General features: G+C 40.0%; 1 protein-coding gene across 1 annotated transcript in view; it reads right to left on the bottom strand.

The window, feature by feature from the left end:
• Window positions 1-17,338, bottom strand: part of GANC (glucosidase alpha, neutral C) — a 94,067-nt gene that overhangs the window by 8,787 nt on the left and 67,942 nt on the right. The window contains 6 exon segments of the mRNA NM_001257679.1: window positions 1,433-1,509; window positions 3,837-3,901; window positions 5,009-5,252; window positions 6,422-6,523; window positions 14,285-14,381; window positions 15,497-15,640. Of these exon segments, the coding sequence (NP_001244608.1) occupies window positions 1,433-1,509; window positions 3,837-3,901; window positions 5,009-5,252; window positions 6,422-6,523; window positions 14,285-14,381; window positions 15,497-15,640 (729 nt within the window).

Here is a 17,338-nt window from a genome sequence, read left to right as displayed (position 1 = left end):
GGTGGAACGGTCCCCCCTCAAAAAGATGTATTCATGTCACAATCCCTGGAAGGAATGAATATTACCTTCTATGGTCACAGGTTTGATTAAGTTAAAGATCCCGAGACAAGGAGGTTATCCCAGATTATCCAGGTAGGCCTTCAATGTGACCACAAGTTCCTTATAAGAGACAGACAGAGACACACGGAGGAAAAGGCAACATGAAGATAGGCGAGATGTGGCTACAAACCAAGGAAGTGATGTGGCTACAAACCAAGGAAGGCCAGGGTTGCTGGCAACCTCCAGAAGCCAGGAGGGAGGCATGAACAGATTCTACCTCAGAGCCTCCAGAATAAACCGACCCTGACGACACCTTGATTTCAGATTTCAAGCCTCCAGAACTGTGAGAGAATAAAGTTTTGTTGTTTTAAGCCACTAGGTTTGTAGTTACTTGTTATAGAAGCCTTAAGAAACTGAAAGAACAACCAAACACGTAAAGCTAGATTGAGGGAGAGGACGGCACTAGATGTGGTTTCACGGGGTTGCCAGCCCAGAGCCTGACAGCACTGAGCAGCAAGCGTGGCCTGGCTCAGCTACCTTGCCACTTGCCTTTACAGTCCATGACTATGTGGCCTGGCAGTCCCATATCAGCTCCATACCTGCGTGGCTCTTCCCCTGCCTGCTGAACCCTGTGGCATGCTCCAGTGCTCAAGGACTCTCTGTAGGGTCTGTCTCCTTCCTACTCTCCCTTCTACACCCTCCTCCCTTAGTGTGGTGCCCTGAGTTTTGCTCCAGTTCTTCTCCTGGCCCCTCTGGATTTATCTGTGGCCTGTCTCTGGAGGCTGCTCTTATTACCCATGGCTCTCTGCCTGCAGACCAACGGAATTCCCTCCTCTCCCCTGTGCCCTGCGTGGGTTCAGTGCCCTGGGCTGCAGCAGGTCCAGGATGATATTTTATACCTGGGACAGTAATTAGTGACAATAATAAAAGAGCAGAGGAATCTGGGAGAGGAGTCACTACTGTTACTTTTTGCCCACTTCGGTGAGTGTATTGAGACCAGCTTTTGGTACCCAAAACTCAGGTTTCAGATAGAGCTAGACCAAAGAGCAAAGTCACTTCATACTTGCTTTCCCCCAGAGTTTGCTGAAGATTTCTTCCTACCCCAAGCCTCGGTGTGTTTATCAGGATTCACTTTTACTAGTCAAAGTGTGAAGATTAAAAATCACTCTGATCCTCCTCGGAATCCTTACCAATTCAGCTTTCTCCCTTCTCTCCTCCGTTAAGTGTTTTGACCTCTGAGGACAGTGGTCATGACTTACTATAATCATTAATTGCTATAGTCATTTGGGGTGTGTTCACAAACACATGAAGAAGAAATCTCTTTCCTAAAAGAAAAGAAGGGATGAGAAATATGAGACGTATCAGATATGTGGCTGTTTGTTATTACTCTTACCTCATTTGATCCCGGAAGAAACACATCAACTGTGGTGGCTTTTGGTTCTGTGACTGGATGAACCAATAATGCACTCCCTAAGAGGAAATAAAGTTGAGTATCATTATAAGAGGTCTAAAAATCTCCTTTCTCTTTAATTGAGTGCTAGCTATCATGGGGTTACAGACCTCCCAACTGTGAACTTCGGAGAGTTGAACCAGTGATTTGTCAGAGAGATGCACTGATAGAAAGAGGACAGGTGCTCAAAGAGGTGAGCTCAAAAAGGTCATCACTTGTCATTAATGCACTTTGGGTATACTGCGATTATAGGAAGGGATTCTGACACAGCCCATCGGTCTCATTTTTTGTCTAACTGCTAGTGTGTCAGTAGTCAAAGCACCATTGCTCCTTTCCAAGTGCTTCACTATTTGCTGTGAGTGACACTGATGATGGGAAGCCCACAACTATTATCCGGAAGTGTGGTCAGTGTGGATGCTCAGCACCTCTTGCTTGGACGGTTATCATCAGAGAGGCTGTAGTTTTCTTTTTCTTTCTTTTTTTTTTAGAGACAGGAGATGGGGTCTCACTCTGTTCCCCAAGCAGGAGTGCAGCAGTGTAATCACAGCTTATTGCAACCTTTAACTCCTATGCTCATGTAATCCTCCAGCCTCAGCCTCTGAGTAGACAGGACTACAGGTACACACACACCGTGCCCAGCTAATTTTTAAATTTTTTGTAGAGATAGGGTCTTGCTATATTGCCCAGGCTAATGCTAATCTCAAACTCCTCAATTTAAGCGATCTCACACTCGGCCTCCTGCAGTGTTGGGATTACAGGCATGAGCCACCATGCCTGGCCTCTGGTTTTCTTAAAGGCAATCTGGATTATTAAATTTGCTTTGACCTTGGTACAACACATATGTAAAATTTACCCACTTACTAATTTGTTCTTTTATTCAATAAATAGTTATTTTGAGTGCCTACTGCATGCTGGGCACCATGTGAGGCTCTGGGATGTAGTGGCCAATAAGACAAGCGTGGCTCCTGACCTTGTGAAGTTTACAGTTAGTGAAAACAAATAGTAAAAAATAATTACAAATGAATTAGAATTAAGACAAATACCAAAAGAGGCAAAATTACAAAATGGAATGAAAGTTACATAATAAGAGGGGCTGATTTTTACTAGGTAGAATTAGGTATAAGGAAACAAGCAGTGGTCAAGGAAGTGTCTCCAAGGCAGTGACGATTAAACTGAGACCTCATGATGAGTGGAGACTTAAAGAACTCAGAAATGGGGCTGGCCGTGGTGGCTCACGCCTGTAATTCCAGCACTTTGGAAGGCCAAGGTGGGTGGATCACCTGAAGTCAGGAGTTCGAGATCAGCCTGGGCAGCAAGACGAAACCCCATCTCTACTAAAAATAGAAAAAAATTAGCCAGACATAGTGGTGCATGCCTGTGGTCCCACCTACTCAGCAGGCTGAGGTGGGAGGATTGCTTGAGCCCGGGAGGCAGAGGTTGCAGTGAGTTGAGATTACACTACTGCACTCCAGCCTGGGTAACAGAGTGAGGCTCCATCTCAAAAAAAAAAAAAAAAAAAAAAAAACCCAGAAATGAGATTCACCCTTTGGGGAACAGTATATTTAGCCTGGCTTCTTGAGCCCTGTTACTAAGCTGATAAAATTCTATGTTCTGGATTTGATAGTTAATCTTTCTTAAAGAAGAGGTCAACCAAAAAAAATCCTATTATTGCATACGAAATAAGCTCTTCTGGTTCTTTCCTATCACCACCCGGGCTGTTTTTTTCTACTTCCCTTCCCTAAAGTGATCTCACAGGATTAGAAGAGTGAACCCAGAACAAGAATCCTAAAAGACATCCACCAAATAAGTCAGCAAGAACAATTTATGAGAAATGCTACATCACAACAGAATGGAGGTATGATCCTACTAATAATGCATTAGAAATCTTGGTGAAGGAATTTCCTTTATTTTTATTTTTTGGCTTTCTTGGAATTAGGATTTTTTTTTAGGGCTCTTATATTAGAAAATATAATAAAAACATAATTACACTTTTTAAAATGACTATAATTAATCAATAAATGCTTGTCCAGGCACAGTGGCTCACGCCTGTAATCCCAACACTTTGGGAGGCCAAAGTAGGTGGATCATGAGGTCAGGAGTTCAAGACCACCCAGCCAAGATGATGAAACCCTGTCTCTACTAAAAATACAAAAATTAGCCAGGCATGGTGGCAGGCACCTGTAATCTCACCTGCTCAGGAGGCTGAGGCAGAGAATTGCTTGAAACCGGGAGGTGGAGGTTGCAGTGAGCTGAGATTGCACCACTGCACTCTAGCCTGGGTGACAGAGTGAGACTCTGTCTCAAAAAAAACAAAAAAACAACAACAAAAAAACCCAGAAATGCTCACCCAGCATGTATTCATCTTCCATATCAAAAGTCTTTAGTTCATCTGGGAACTCCACCCACAGAGGCCTGGGGAAAGAAAAAAAGTATTGTTTTATCATTATAGACATCTTATTGCAATCAATCACTTACATTTTTAGTGGTTTTTTTTTTTTGAGATGGATCTTGCTCTGTTGCCCAGGCTGGAATGCAGTGGTGCTATCTTGGCTCCCTGCAGTCTCTGCCTCTTGGGTTCAACCGATTCTCCTGCCTCGGCCTCCCAAGTAGCTGGGATTACAGGCACACACCACCACGCCTGGCCAATTTTTGCATTTTTTTTTTTTTTTTTTGAGACGGAGTCTCGCTCTGTCGCCCAGGCTGGAGTGCAGTGGCCGGATCTCAGCTCACTGCAAGCTCCGCCTCCCGGGTTTACACCATTCTCCTGCCTCAGCCTCCTGAATAGCTGGGACTACAGGCGCCTGCCACCTCACCCGGCTAGTTTTTTGTATTTTTTTTTTAGTAGAGACAGGGTTTCACCGTGTTAGCCAGGATGGTCTCGAGCTCCTGACCTCGTGAGCCGCCCGTCTCGGTCTCCTAAAGTGCTGGGATTACAGGCTTGAGCCACCGCGCCTGGCCCAATTTTTGTATTTTTAGAGACAGGGTTTCACCATGTTGGTCAGGCTGGTCTCGAACTCCTGACCTCAGGTAATCCTCCTACCTTGGCCTCCCAAAGTGCTGGGATTACAGGTGTGAGCCACCACGCCTGGCCTATTTTCAGTTTTATAACTATTCAAAGGAAATGGGAACATGCCAAAGAGCCAAGACTCTTTTTCATATGATTCAAGCCTAAGACTAGCAAAATAAGTTATTCTTCATGAAAAGATACTTATAGGTTAAATACTGAATGAATGTTACTACAAAGCCACTTCCATTTTCTCTGAAATATCTCTATTCTGTCTCCTATCAAATATTCACATTTTAATCACAAAGCAGGAGACCTAGTTTTTATCTTCTGTGTCCCCAACAGCCAGCACCCTGTTCACCGCTGCTGCTCAATAAGCTTATTGAAATTTGATTAAATATGTAGCATTTCTTCACCTTTCTCTTGAAATCACTATAATTACTGCATTCTTTAATGACTGAGATCTTCTATTACAGACTGGTTGCTGGAGTCCCTGAATGGAGGAAGCTTTTTACCTCATGACAGGTTGGGAAGCCACGTGTGCATGGTAGAACAGAGAATACCAATATGGCAAGAGGCCATAGCGCTCTCTGATGGCTTCTCGGATGAGCCGGGTGTGTTCCTTCCCAAAGAGCCAGGGCTCCCGTCGCTTGGCATTCATGGTGGCATGGCCACGGAAGAAGGGCTGGTAGGCTCCGGCCTGGTACCAACGCACTAGCAGCTCTGTCTCTGGATTCCCAATGAACCCGCCTATGTCAGCTGGAAGCAAAAGAAGGCCAAGTGAGGCAACCAAGCTTTGAATAAATCATGCACACAGGGAAATTAAGGTCTTGAAGACCGACAGGAGAAAAGCAGAGTATATGCACTCCAAAGGACAGGATAAAGCCGTGGCCTCAAACAGGTGACCCTTACTACAAAATTCAGTCTGTTTGGGGATCTGACAATGGGTTCTTAGAATATTACTTTCTTGTCAAAAGGTCAGAAGCTTTATTTCAAGATCAATATTCCTGTATGTTCCCCAAAACAGATAACCCAGACACTGAAAAATGTCTGCCTGATTAAATAACTCTGTGTGTGTGTGTGTGTGTGTGTGTGTGTGTGTGTGTGTGTGTGTGTGTGTTGGAGGGGGGTGGCTGGCAACTGATTTCCTTTGGAAGCAACAGCTGAACTAAGATAAAAACAGAAAGAACTGAAGAGAAGCAGATAATCAGAAGTAGAGGTTGTGATTATCTGAATAGAATCCCATGCTGGGCCATTGAGCAGCATATATATTCCTTGTGTTGTACATAGACCAATGAAATAAAAACACATGCATCAAAAGAATGATAATAATTTGCTTCTACTCCTACAGGAAACAAGGAGCAGCTGGAACTGCAGCCATCTTGAGCCCCTTCCATATTGAGATCTCTCATCTACAGAGAATTCTTAGGATGCAGGGAAGACAGTCCATCGGAAAATCTTATTTTAACTAAATTTATCTTTCTCAAGAGCATATCTTTTGTTTTAGTACAGTTAAAATATGCCACAGAATTTTAAATCTGCTGAGTGAAAAGAATTTCTGTAAGGCTTTCTGATTTTCTAAATTCCTTGTACTTCTATTTTTCTCACTTTCAAGAAGAAAAGACAGCTGTCAGGAAGAGAAACTTAGTTATCAAGACTGTCCAGGAAGGAAGTGATAAGAAGATGGCTCTGGCTCCCTTTCCGACAACTTGATTTCATGTCCTCAACACAGACCAGACAGAAATAGCTCTGAGGCAAGCCTTTCACTCTCCCCTCTAATCCGCTCCTCTTCACTTTCTCACAGTTTCTCTTTCCCACATTTATGTCTGCCCACAACAGCTAATGAGAAGGGATTTGTAATCAGCTTTGACGAAAACACCCTCACTTTTTATTTTCTTGCACTTCAAGCCTCAAAGGACTCATCTTACCTCCACAAAAAGAGATCCCAGTAATGCTGAGAGTGAGTAACATTGGGATAGAAATTTTCAGGTAGCTCCATTCTGCTGTGTTGTCGCCTGTCCACACAGCACCTTTGGTCACAAGCAACAATGTATTAAAATCACAAATCAACCCATGCGTTCAATTTCCTATGTAGATTCCTTATTTGTAAAAGACAACTTAATGAAAAGGAAAACTGATTTCTTGCCTTAAAATAAATAACTTCTAATTTTCTACAATGAAAATTATCAATTTTCTAATGTGAAAAGTTATTAAAATCTACAAAACAAGCATTCTAGGAAAATATTCTGAAATTGCACTTATTTTTGAAGTATAGTTTAGGTCGGATAGAGGAGGAACCCTTTGAAAAATCAACTTTAAGATATAACTTGCATATAATACATATGGGTTTTTTGTTTTTTTTAGATGGAGTCATGTTCTCACTTGCCCAGGCTGGAGTGCAGTGCCGTGATCTCTGCTCACTGCAACCTCTGTCTCCCGGGGTTCAAGTGAGTCTCCTGCCTCAGCCTCCCAAGTAGCTGGGATTACAAGTGTGTACCATAACGCCTGGCTAAATTTTGTATTTTTAGCAGAGATGGGGTTTCACCACGTTGGCCAGGATGGTCTCGAACTCCTAGCCTCAAGTGATCCACCTGCCTTGGCTTCCCAAAGTGCTAAAATTAGAGGCATGAGCCACCATGCCCAGCCTCTTCATGTATCTTCTTTTGTAAAGTGTCTACAGAAATCTTTTGCTCATTTTTTAAAAAATTTAAGTTCAGGGGTACATGCACAGGTGTGTTATGTTGGTAAACAGATTATTTTCTCATTTTGTCACCCTGATGTTAAGCCTAATACCCATTAGTTATTTTTCCTGATCCTCTTCCTCTTCCCACCCTCTATTCTCAGGCAGGCCCCAGTGTCTGTTGTTCCCCTCTAGGTGTCCATGTGTTCTAATCATTTAGCTCCCACTCCTACGTGAGAACATGTGGTATTTGGTTTTCTGTTTCTGCATTAGTTTGCTAAGGATAATGGCCTCCAACTCCATCCATGTTCCTGCAAAGGGCATGATCTCATTCACATATATAAAAATAAATTTAATAAAAAAGAAAAACATCAAAGACTAGATCACAGGCAAGATAGCCCATTCTTTTTTATGGCTGCATAGTAGTCCATGGTGTATATGTACCACATTTTCTTTATCCAGTTTACAACTGATAGGCATTTAAGTTTACTCCATGTCTTTGCTATTGTGAATAGTGCTGCAGTGAACAGACACGCTCATGTGTCTTTATGACAGAATGATTTGTATTCCTTTGGGTATATACCTAGTAATGGGATTGCTGGGTCAAATGGTAGTTCTGTTCTTAATTATCTGAGGAAACACCACACTCCTTTCCACAATGGTCGAACTATTTTACACTCCTACCAGCAGTGTATAAGCATTCTCCTTTCTCTGCAACCTTGCCAGCATCTGTTACCTTTTCACTTTTTAATAATAGCCATTCTGAATGGTGTGAGGTGGTATTTCATTGTGGTTTTGATATGCTTTTTTCTATTGATCAGTGATGTTGAGCTTTTTTTCATATGCTTGTTGGCCACATGTATGTCTTCTTTTGAAAAGTGTCTGTTCATGTTCTTTGCCCACTTTTTAATGGGGCTGTTTGTTTTTTCTCGTAAATTTGCTTAAGTTCCTTATAGATGCTGGATATTAGACCTTTGTCAGATGCATAGTTTGTAAATATTTTCTCCCATTCTGCAGATTGTCTGTTTACTCTATTGATAGTTTCTTTTGCTCTGCAGAAGCTCTTTAGTTTAATTAGATCCTGTTTGTCAATTTTGCTTTTGTTGCAATTGTTTTTGGTGTCCTCATCATGAAATCTTTGCCTATTCCCATGTCCAGAATGGTAATGCTTAGGTTGTCTTCCAGGGTTTTTATATAGTTTTGGGTTTTACTTTTAAGTCTTTAATCCATCTTGAGTTAATTTTGTATATGGCATATGAAAGGAGTGCAGTTTCAATCTTCTGTATATGGCTTGCCAGTTGTCCCAGCACCACTTATTGAAGAGGGAGTCCTTTCCCCATTGCTTGTTTTTGTAGCTTTGTCAAAGATCAGATGATTGTAGGTGTGCAATCTTATTTCTGGGCTCTCTATTCTTCTCCATTGGTCTATACGCCTATTTTTGTGCCAGTATCATGTTGTTTTGGTTACTGCAGCCTTGTAGTAGTTTGAGGTTGGGTAGCATATTGCCCCCTGCTTTGTTCTTTTTGCTTAGGATTGCCTTGGCTATTCAGGCTTTGGTTTTTTTTTTTTTGGTTCCATATGAATTTTAAAATAGTTTTTTTCTAGTTTTGTGAAGAATGTCATTGGTAGTTTGACAGGAATAGCACTGAATCTATCAATTGCTTTGGGCGGTATGGCCATTTCAACAATATTGATTCTTCCTATCCATGAGCATGGAATGTTTTTCCATTTGTTTGTGTCATATCTGATTTCTTTGAGCAGCATTTTGTAGTTTTCATTGTAGAGATCTTTCACCTCGCTGGTTAGCTGTATTCCTAGGTATTTTCTTCTTTTCGTGGCAATTGTGAATGGGACTATGTTCCTGATTTGGCTCTAGGCTTGACTGTTGTTGGTGTATAGAAATGCTAATGATTTTTATATGTTGATTTTGTATCCTGAGACTTTGCTGAAGTTGTTTATTAGCTTAAGGAGGTTTTGGGCTCAGACTGTGGGGTTTTCTAGATATAGAGTCATGTCATCTGCAAATAGGAATAGTTTGACTTCCTTTCTCTTTCTATCTGGATGCACTTTATTTCTTTCTCTTGCCTGACTGCTCTGGCCAGGACTTCTTTCAATACCATTTTGAATAGGAGTGGTGAGAGGGGGCATCCTTGTATTGTGCCAGTTTTCAAGGGGAATGCTTCCAGCTTTTGCCCATTTAGTATGATGTGGGCTGTGGATTTGTCAAATAATGGCTCTTATTTTGAGGTATGTTCCTTCAGTACCTAGTTTGCTGAGAGTTTTTAACAAGAAGGGATGCTGAATTTTATTGAAAGCTTTTTCTGCATCTATTGAGATGATAATGTGGTTTTCGTCTTTAGTTCTGTTTATGTGATGAATCACATTGACTTGGGTATGTTAAACCAACCTTGCATTCCAATGATAAAGCCTTCTTGATCATGGTGGATAAGCTTTCTGATGTGCTGCTGAATTTAGTCTGCCAGTATTTTTTTTGAGGATTTTTGCATCAATGTTCATCAAGGATATTGGCTTGAAATTTTCTCTTTTTTGTGTGTCTGCCAGGTTTTGGCATCAGGATGATGCTGGCATCTAGAGTGAGTTAGGGAGGAGTCCCTCCTCCTCAATTTTTTGAAATAGTGTCAGTAGAAATGGTATCAGCTCTCCTTTGTACATCTGGTAGAACTGGGCTGTGAATCTCTCTGGTCCTGGGCTATTTTTGGTTGGTAGGTTTTTTACTACTGATTCAATTTTGGAGCTTGTTATTGGTCTTTTCAGGGATTCAATTTGTTCTTGGTTCAGTCTTAGGAGGGTATATGTGTCCAGGAATTTATCCATTTCTCCTAGATTTTCTCTTTTGTAATTTCTAATTATGTTTATTTGGATCTTCTCTCTTTTCTTCTTTATTAGTCTAGCTAGCAGTCTATCTATTTTGTTTTTTTTTTTTTTTTTTTTTTTTTCAGAAAACCAACTCTTAAAGTAGGTTGTTTTTTAAAGTAGGTTGTCTTTCTTATTATTATTGAGTAGTAAAAGTTCTTTATATATTCTGGATACAAGTATTTTGGCTGATATACCTATATATGTATATTTCAAATATTTTTTTCCTCAGTCTGTGGTTTGCCATTTCATTTTCTTACCAATGTCTTTGAAAGGGCAGACATTTTAAAATTTTGATGAAGTCTAATTTGTCATTTTTTTCTTTTATGATTCATACTTTTTGTGTTCTTTCTAAGAAATTTTTGTCTGTTTCAAAGCCATAAAGATTTTCTCCTAGCCAGATGCGATGGCTCATGCCTGTAATCTCAGCACTTTGGGAAGCCGAGGAGCGCAGATCACTTGATGTCAAGAGTTTAAGACCGGACTGCCCAACATGGTGAAACCCTGTCTCTGCTAAAAATGTAAAAGTTAGCCGGGTGTGGTGGTGGGCACCTGTAATCCCAGCTACTCAGGAGGCTGAGGCAGGAGAATCACTTGAACCAGGGAGGTGGAGGTTGCAGTGATCCGAGATGATGCCACTGCATCCCAGCCTGGGCAACAGAGTGAGACTCCATCTCAAAAAAAAAAAAAGATTTTATTCTATGTTTTTTCCAGAAGTTAGTTTGTATTTTTAGCTTTTAAAATGAGTTGATTTTTTAGTTTAATTTTGAATATGATATGAGGCAGGGGTGTAGTTTCATTTTTTTTCCCCACACAGATATCCAGTTGTTTCAGAACCATTTACACTGAAGAAAAATTATAATCTCTCCATTAAATTGCCTTGGAAACTTTGTTGCAAAGCAATTGATCACATATGTGTTGGATACTCTGGATTCTCTACTCTGTTCCATTGATCTATGTACCTATTTCCTCCCACCTCCACCACCCCCTGCTCCCAAAGAAAACCCTAAAAAATTCGAGAGAACGGTTACAGGCCATAAAGCAGAGACCCAATAACAGTAGCAATAACAATAATTAACATTTATTTAACCCATACTGATCCAGGTGTTGTGCTGAATAGTTTGCTAGTATTATCCTACTTAATAATCACAACAATCCTATCAGATAAACGCTATTATAAACTCAATTTTGCAGATGAGGGAAGTATAGCAAGCAATGGATACATAATCTACCCAGAGTTACACAGTTATTAAGTGGTAGAGGCATGATTTGAGCCCAGGCACTCTGATGCCTAAGCCAGTGTTCTTGTTCTTATTTACTGAAGAGTTGCTAAGAGTTTGTGATGAGAGATTATATACCACCAAAGACAGCCATAAAAGGGAAAATCTTATTTTACTAAACATATACTACTCCTGAAGCATTTTTGTCTATCTTCTACCAAAATAGTTTTGGTAGCTATTTTTGTTTTAATCTTTCATAGAAATTTTAGGCTGCCCTATGGCCAGGAAAAATTTTTTTTCTTTTTCTTTTTTTTTTTTTTTGAGATGGGGTTTCACTCTGTCGCCCAGGCTGGAGTGCAGTGGTGCAATCTTGGCTCACTGCAACCTCCACCTCCCAGTTTCAAGCAATTCTCCTGCCTCAGCTTCCTGAATAGCTGGGACTACAGGCACATGCCACTATGCCTGGCTCATTTTTGTATTTTTAGTAGAGACAGGGTTTCATCATGTTGGCCAGGCTGGTCTCAAACTCCTAATCTCAAGTGATCTGCCCACCTGCCTCAGAAAAGTGCTGGGATTACAGATATGAGCCACTGTTCCTGACCAATAAAATACTTTTTTTTTGTTTTTTGTTTTGCTCTTGTTGCCCAGGCTGGAGTGCAATGGTGTGATCTCTACTCACTACAACCTCTGCCTCCCAGGTTCAAGTGATTCTCCTGCCTCAGCCTCCCTAGTAGCTGGGAATACAGGTGCGCACTACCACGCCCAGCTAATTTTTTTTTCTTTTTTTAGTAGAGACAGGGTTTCACCATATTGATCAGGCTAGTCTCGAACTCCTTACCTCAGGTGATCCACCCGCCTCGGCCTCCCAAAGTGCTGGGATTACAGGTGTGAGCCACTGCGCCCTGGCCCAAAAAAATATTTTCCAGGGATTATTCTTTTAAAAAAGTATTCTAATTTCCTCTTGACTTCAAGTGAGATATGTATGTATCTACATAAAGATTTTGAAATCCATATGGAGACATTCTCATCAAGAAAGCTCACGTAAACATGCAGATATTTTCATGTCTCATATCATTGTTTAGTCAGAAGGTCTCTATGGCTATTGATCATCGCATACGACTTAACAAAGTAGTGTTTCCTGTAATGTCTTGCTACACAATGAAGCAAAGCTGATAGCTTCACACAGAGTACTGCAGGCTAAGCAATGGAGCAACATAAGAGATCAACAATAACCTAATATTCAAATCTTCTGTTACCTTTTTTTTAACTGTTGCTGGTAAATGTTTTCATTAAAAATACTTCTTTTGTGATTAAAAATGATACTTGTAGACAGTTTGTAAAATAAAGTTAGGTAAAAGAAAAAAGTGAAAATCACTCAAAATCACCAAGGTATTTTTATCTTTTTATATTTTCTTTTTGATATTATCAAATATATATATTTATATAAATTATATAAATGATATCATTTTCTTATATTTAACTGTCTGCCTATCTACCTACATATTTATTTAAATTACTATCTTTCATTTATCTTTTATAAAATTGAGATAAGAAATGACTTGATGTTTGATAGATCAGTAAGGTGACTATAGTTAGCCTTGATTGTGCATTTTAAAAAAGCTAAAAGAGAATAATTTAAATGTTCCTAGCATAAAGAAAAGATACATATTTAAGGTGATATCCCAATTACACTGATTTAATTATATGAACATATCAAATTATCACACATATCCTGAAAATATGTACATCTAATACATATCAATACAAAATTAGGATATTATAAACACTTAGGCATTCCTTTTTTAATTTATCATATCACAAACATTTTCTCATGCAATTAAAGCTACCATTTAAAATAGCCTTATGAAAATAAAAAAAGAAAAACATTTTTTTAAACATAAATAGCCTCACGATAATCTATCATGTTGCTATACCATACTTTTACAACTATTCTCTTATTGTTATGTATTTAGATTTTCTTTCTTACTTTTGTTTCAAGGACTACTGCTGTGTTGAACACCTCTGTATATGAATCTTTGCCTGAGATTGTAGTATTTTGGCCCTTTCCAGAATGCCACAGGGCCTGGTTTTCAGGGGTGGAGTGGGAGGCTTAATAATGTCCACAGCATAGTAAGGGCTGGATTCTTTAAACTAGGATCTAAGCTCTTTGTTGTTTATGCAAGGCCAGGGGACTTAAAATAGTCTTCCTGCCACAGGGTGGTTAAGTTGAACCAGATCTGCATTAGCTGGTAAACTGCATCCAGTTATAGATGACCCTGACCACACGCAACAGCCAGGTCTATTTTAAGCCACATTGCTAAGTGGAACAGTTGGTTAACGGAATGTGTTAGAGGTGTATCTCCCTGGCTTTGATAAATCAAAGAGACAGGATCAAAGATGACTATCCCAACAAACTGAATACTTAGAAGTTACTCTCCCAACAATTAAGTGCCCATTTCTTCAGTGGGAAACAAGTATCAAAGGACTAAAATTTGTTTATTCCGCCTTACAGGACAAAATGCATACTTTAGGGCATACCACTGTCTACAATCAAAGGCCTGACCAATGGCTACTGAAAACGACGGCATCAGCTGAGTGTGGTGGCTCACACCTATAATCCCAACACTTTGGGAGGCCAAGGTGGGCAGATCGCTTCAGTCCAGGAGTTCGAGACTAGCCTGGGCAACATGGTGAAACCCTGTCTCTACCAAAAAATACATATACATATATAAATTAACGGGGTGTGGTGGTGTGCACCTGTAATTCCAGCTACTCACGAGGCTTAGGTGGGAGGATTGCTTGAACCCAGGTGGTCAATGCTGCAGTGAGTCATGACTGTGCCACTGCACTCCAGCCTGGGGGACAAAGCAAGACTCCGTCTCAAACAAACAAATGAAAAAATGAAAAAAAAAAAAAAGAAAGAAAAGGAAGGTATCAACACAGTAATATCACATTCTATAAATGGTTAAAAAAAAGTTGCTAATATGTTTTTAAGTCTGATATGAGCCATTCCTTACCATACTTTTGTGATCCAGCAAAGAAAGAACGTGTAAGAACAAAGGGTCTCTCCTTCCCTTTAGATCGCTGTATCAGTCCTTCTGCAGTGGCCATTTGCTATATCACCAAACAAGAAAAATTTCAAAGAGATGACTGGATTTGTATAGACATTCTCAATAAGCTATCTAAAATACAAAAAGCAAACAGTAAGCAGGAGCATGAAATGGAAAATATTAAAATAAATCCATCAAATAAGTTTCATAGTATAATGAAACTACTCTAAATTCCCCTATTAAAAGAATGGAAAATTTTCTCTGGTTAACAATAGCAATGAAATAATAATAAACAATCATCTAGCATTTATTTGGTGCTTACTATTGCTAGGCACTTAATACAATTTTCTCATATAATCTACGTAACAACCTCTGAGAGACAGTTTTCATTGGCAGGAAAAACTGAGATTCAGAGAGGTTAAATGACTGGCCCTGACCTATATAAGAAAGCTCACTAACTAAAGCAGTCTACAGTTACTGCAACAGGCTGTTACAGAGGCAAACGCATACTATCTGAAAACTAGGCTTATATTTAGCCAAAAGCTCCCATTGGAAAATACCAATAGGTGAGAGGGCCACAGGAATACAGTCACAATTTGAAAATAACAAAGAACCATGGGTATACATGAGGGCAAGTGTCTGCCATGTCTTTTGGATGTAGTTGGCAAATGAAAGATAATTTTACCACCTTTATTGAGGAAGCTAAGTACTTAAGGAAGGCTCTACATTTTTGAAGTATACTTATTGAAATTGTGTGTCTGTGTTCTAAATATTGCTCCTCCAGTGTGAATATAAGACTTGCTGTATGTAGATATTTGTGAAATCTTAAAACACTTGTTTTAATTATCTTCATTCACATATTTATACACTGCTTGCATCGATAAAAGTTTGAGGTGGTAGCCAGTGAGTGCCACTTATTAATGGCTCCTATCGAGGCAGAGGTTTTATGTTATAATTAATTTCATAATATTTAAAAGTTCATCATGAAAAGAAAAGAAGCAAAGGGAGAAATAATAAAAAGTCTTGTATTGGCTACTACTTAACACTCATTGCAACTGTCAGAAAAAACACACAAAGAGAAATGAACAGTAGAGGATAGCCATTATATTACAAAGCAAATGACTTTCAGCCAAAAGGCAGGTCACACGAGCCCAATTTACTTCTTTTTGGATGTCTTACATGATAAAAACCGTAGATGTTGTGGAGTTCTCTGTGCTCCCAATTGCCATGATGAATGGCATTCTTCTGCATGGTTTGCTCTGGCCCTCTAAAGACAGAGGGCTCATTCATGTCATTCCAAAGGAAGAGGATATCCGTAGATCCCTAGGAAGTAAACCTTGGTCATGACACTCCTACATTGATGATGTCTATATAATAGCTCTCATCATTCCTCTTTCCTACCTCATTTTAAAAATTATGTTTATTATCTATGCTCTGTCCTCTGCTCCACTGCTAGAGTTTAAGTTCCACAGGGCATGACATTTTGTCTGTTTTGTTCATTAATAAATCCCAAACATCTAGAATAATACCTGGCCCATAGACAGATCTCAATAAATATTTGCTGATGAATAAAAGAGTGCTGCCCTGTGTTGTCTGTGAAATATATATTACCTGGCAAATTCATTCCAAGACCTCCATACAGGACTCCTATGGGAAAGGTTGTGAATGTTCACAATTGGGCTCTTTCTCATTCATCGGATGCTGTAACTCTTAACTAAGGGCAGCTACAGCTGAACATGACAAGATTCTACCTTCTCTCTAATACTCTGAAAGACTTGACAGCCAATATACTTGTTTGTTAACATGATCTATAGTTTGTATTCTACACAGAACTGTTCAATTTAGGGACAGTTGAGTCATCTAGTTAACATGGTATTGCAGAATCCCTGGTCTTTTCTAGAATCCCTTATCTTTTGGCATTTGACTGAATAGCTAAAAAGACAGGGAGTCCGGCCGGGCGCGGTGGCTCAAGCCTGTAATCCCAGCACTTTGGGAGGCCGAGGCGGGTGGATCACAAGGTCAGGAGATCGAGACTATCCTGGCTAACATGGTGAAACCCCGTCTCTACTAAAAATACAAAAAACTAGCCGGGCGTGGTGGCGGGCGCCTGTAGTCTCAGCTACTTGGGAGGCTGAGGCGGGAGAATGGCGTGAACCCGGGAGGCGGAGCTTGCAGTGAGCCGAGATCACGCCACTGCACTCCAGCCTGGGAGACACAGCGAGACTCCGTCTCAAAAAAAAAAAAAAAAAGACAGGGAGTCCCTCAGACAGCTCATTCCATTATTTTTCAAAAATCCTGCTCTTTGTACATAACATTCCCCTTGCAGAGCCTACCTAGCTTACCTTCTGAGACCCCACAGAATACATCTGTCACCTCGCCCACATGGAAGTCTTTCAAATGCCTGGAGGTGGCTTACTTGATTTTTTTGTTTGTTTGTTTTTTAATCTTTATTTCTAAATGTGTACTTCTATGAATAAGGGTAAATGATTTCCAAATATTTAACTACCATATCTTTCCTTTAGAACCATCTAAGGCAGGGATTGGCAAACATTTTTGGTAAGGGTACAGATAGTAAATATTTTCAATTTTGCAGGCCATGAGGTCTCTTTTTCAATTATTCAACTCTGCATTGTAGTACGAAAGCAGCCACAAATAATAGGGAAATGAATAGGCATGGCCAGATTTGGCCCAAGGCTTGTCTATCCCTGTACTAAGTTGTTTACTAGTGCCCTAATACTTGATGCCAGAAACTAGAGTTCAGTGGTTAAAAGCTGGGCTTAGGGGACAAACAGACCTGAGTTCAAATTTTGGTTCCACCACTTACTAGATGCGTGACCTTGGCAAGTTTTTAAGCTTCTCTATGTCTCAGTTTCCTCATCTATGGGGTTAAATTTAGTTATAGTTCCAACTTCAGAGGGTTATTATGAAGACAAATGGTATGATGCACATAAAGTCCTTAGCACAGTGCTTGGCACACAGCAAGTACTCAATTTGCATTAGGTATCATCATCATCACTGCCA

This window comes from Macaca mulatta, chromosome 7 (genome assembly GCF_049350105.2).
Source record: "Macaca mulatta isolate MMU2019108-1 chromosome 7, T2T-MMU8v2.0, whole genome shotgun sequence".
Taxonomy (NCBI): domain Eukaryota; kingdom Metazoa; phylum Chordata; class Mammalia; order Primates; family Cercopithecidae; genus Macaca; species Macaca mulatta.
Note: the sequence above shows the minus strand (reverse complement) of the source record. Positions and strands in the feature narration are given on the sequence as shown.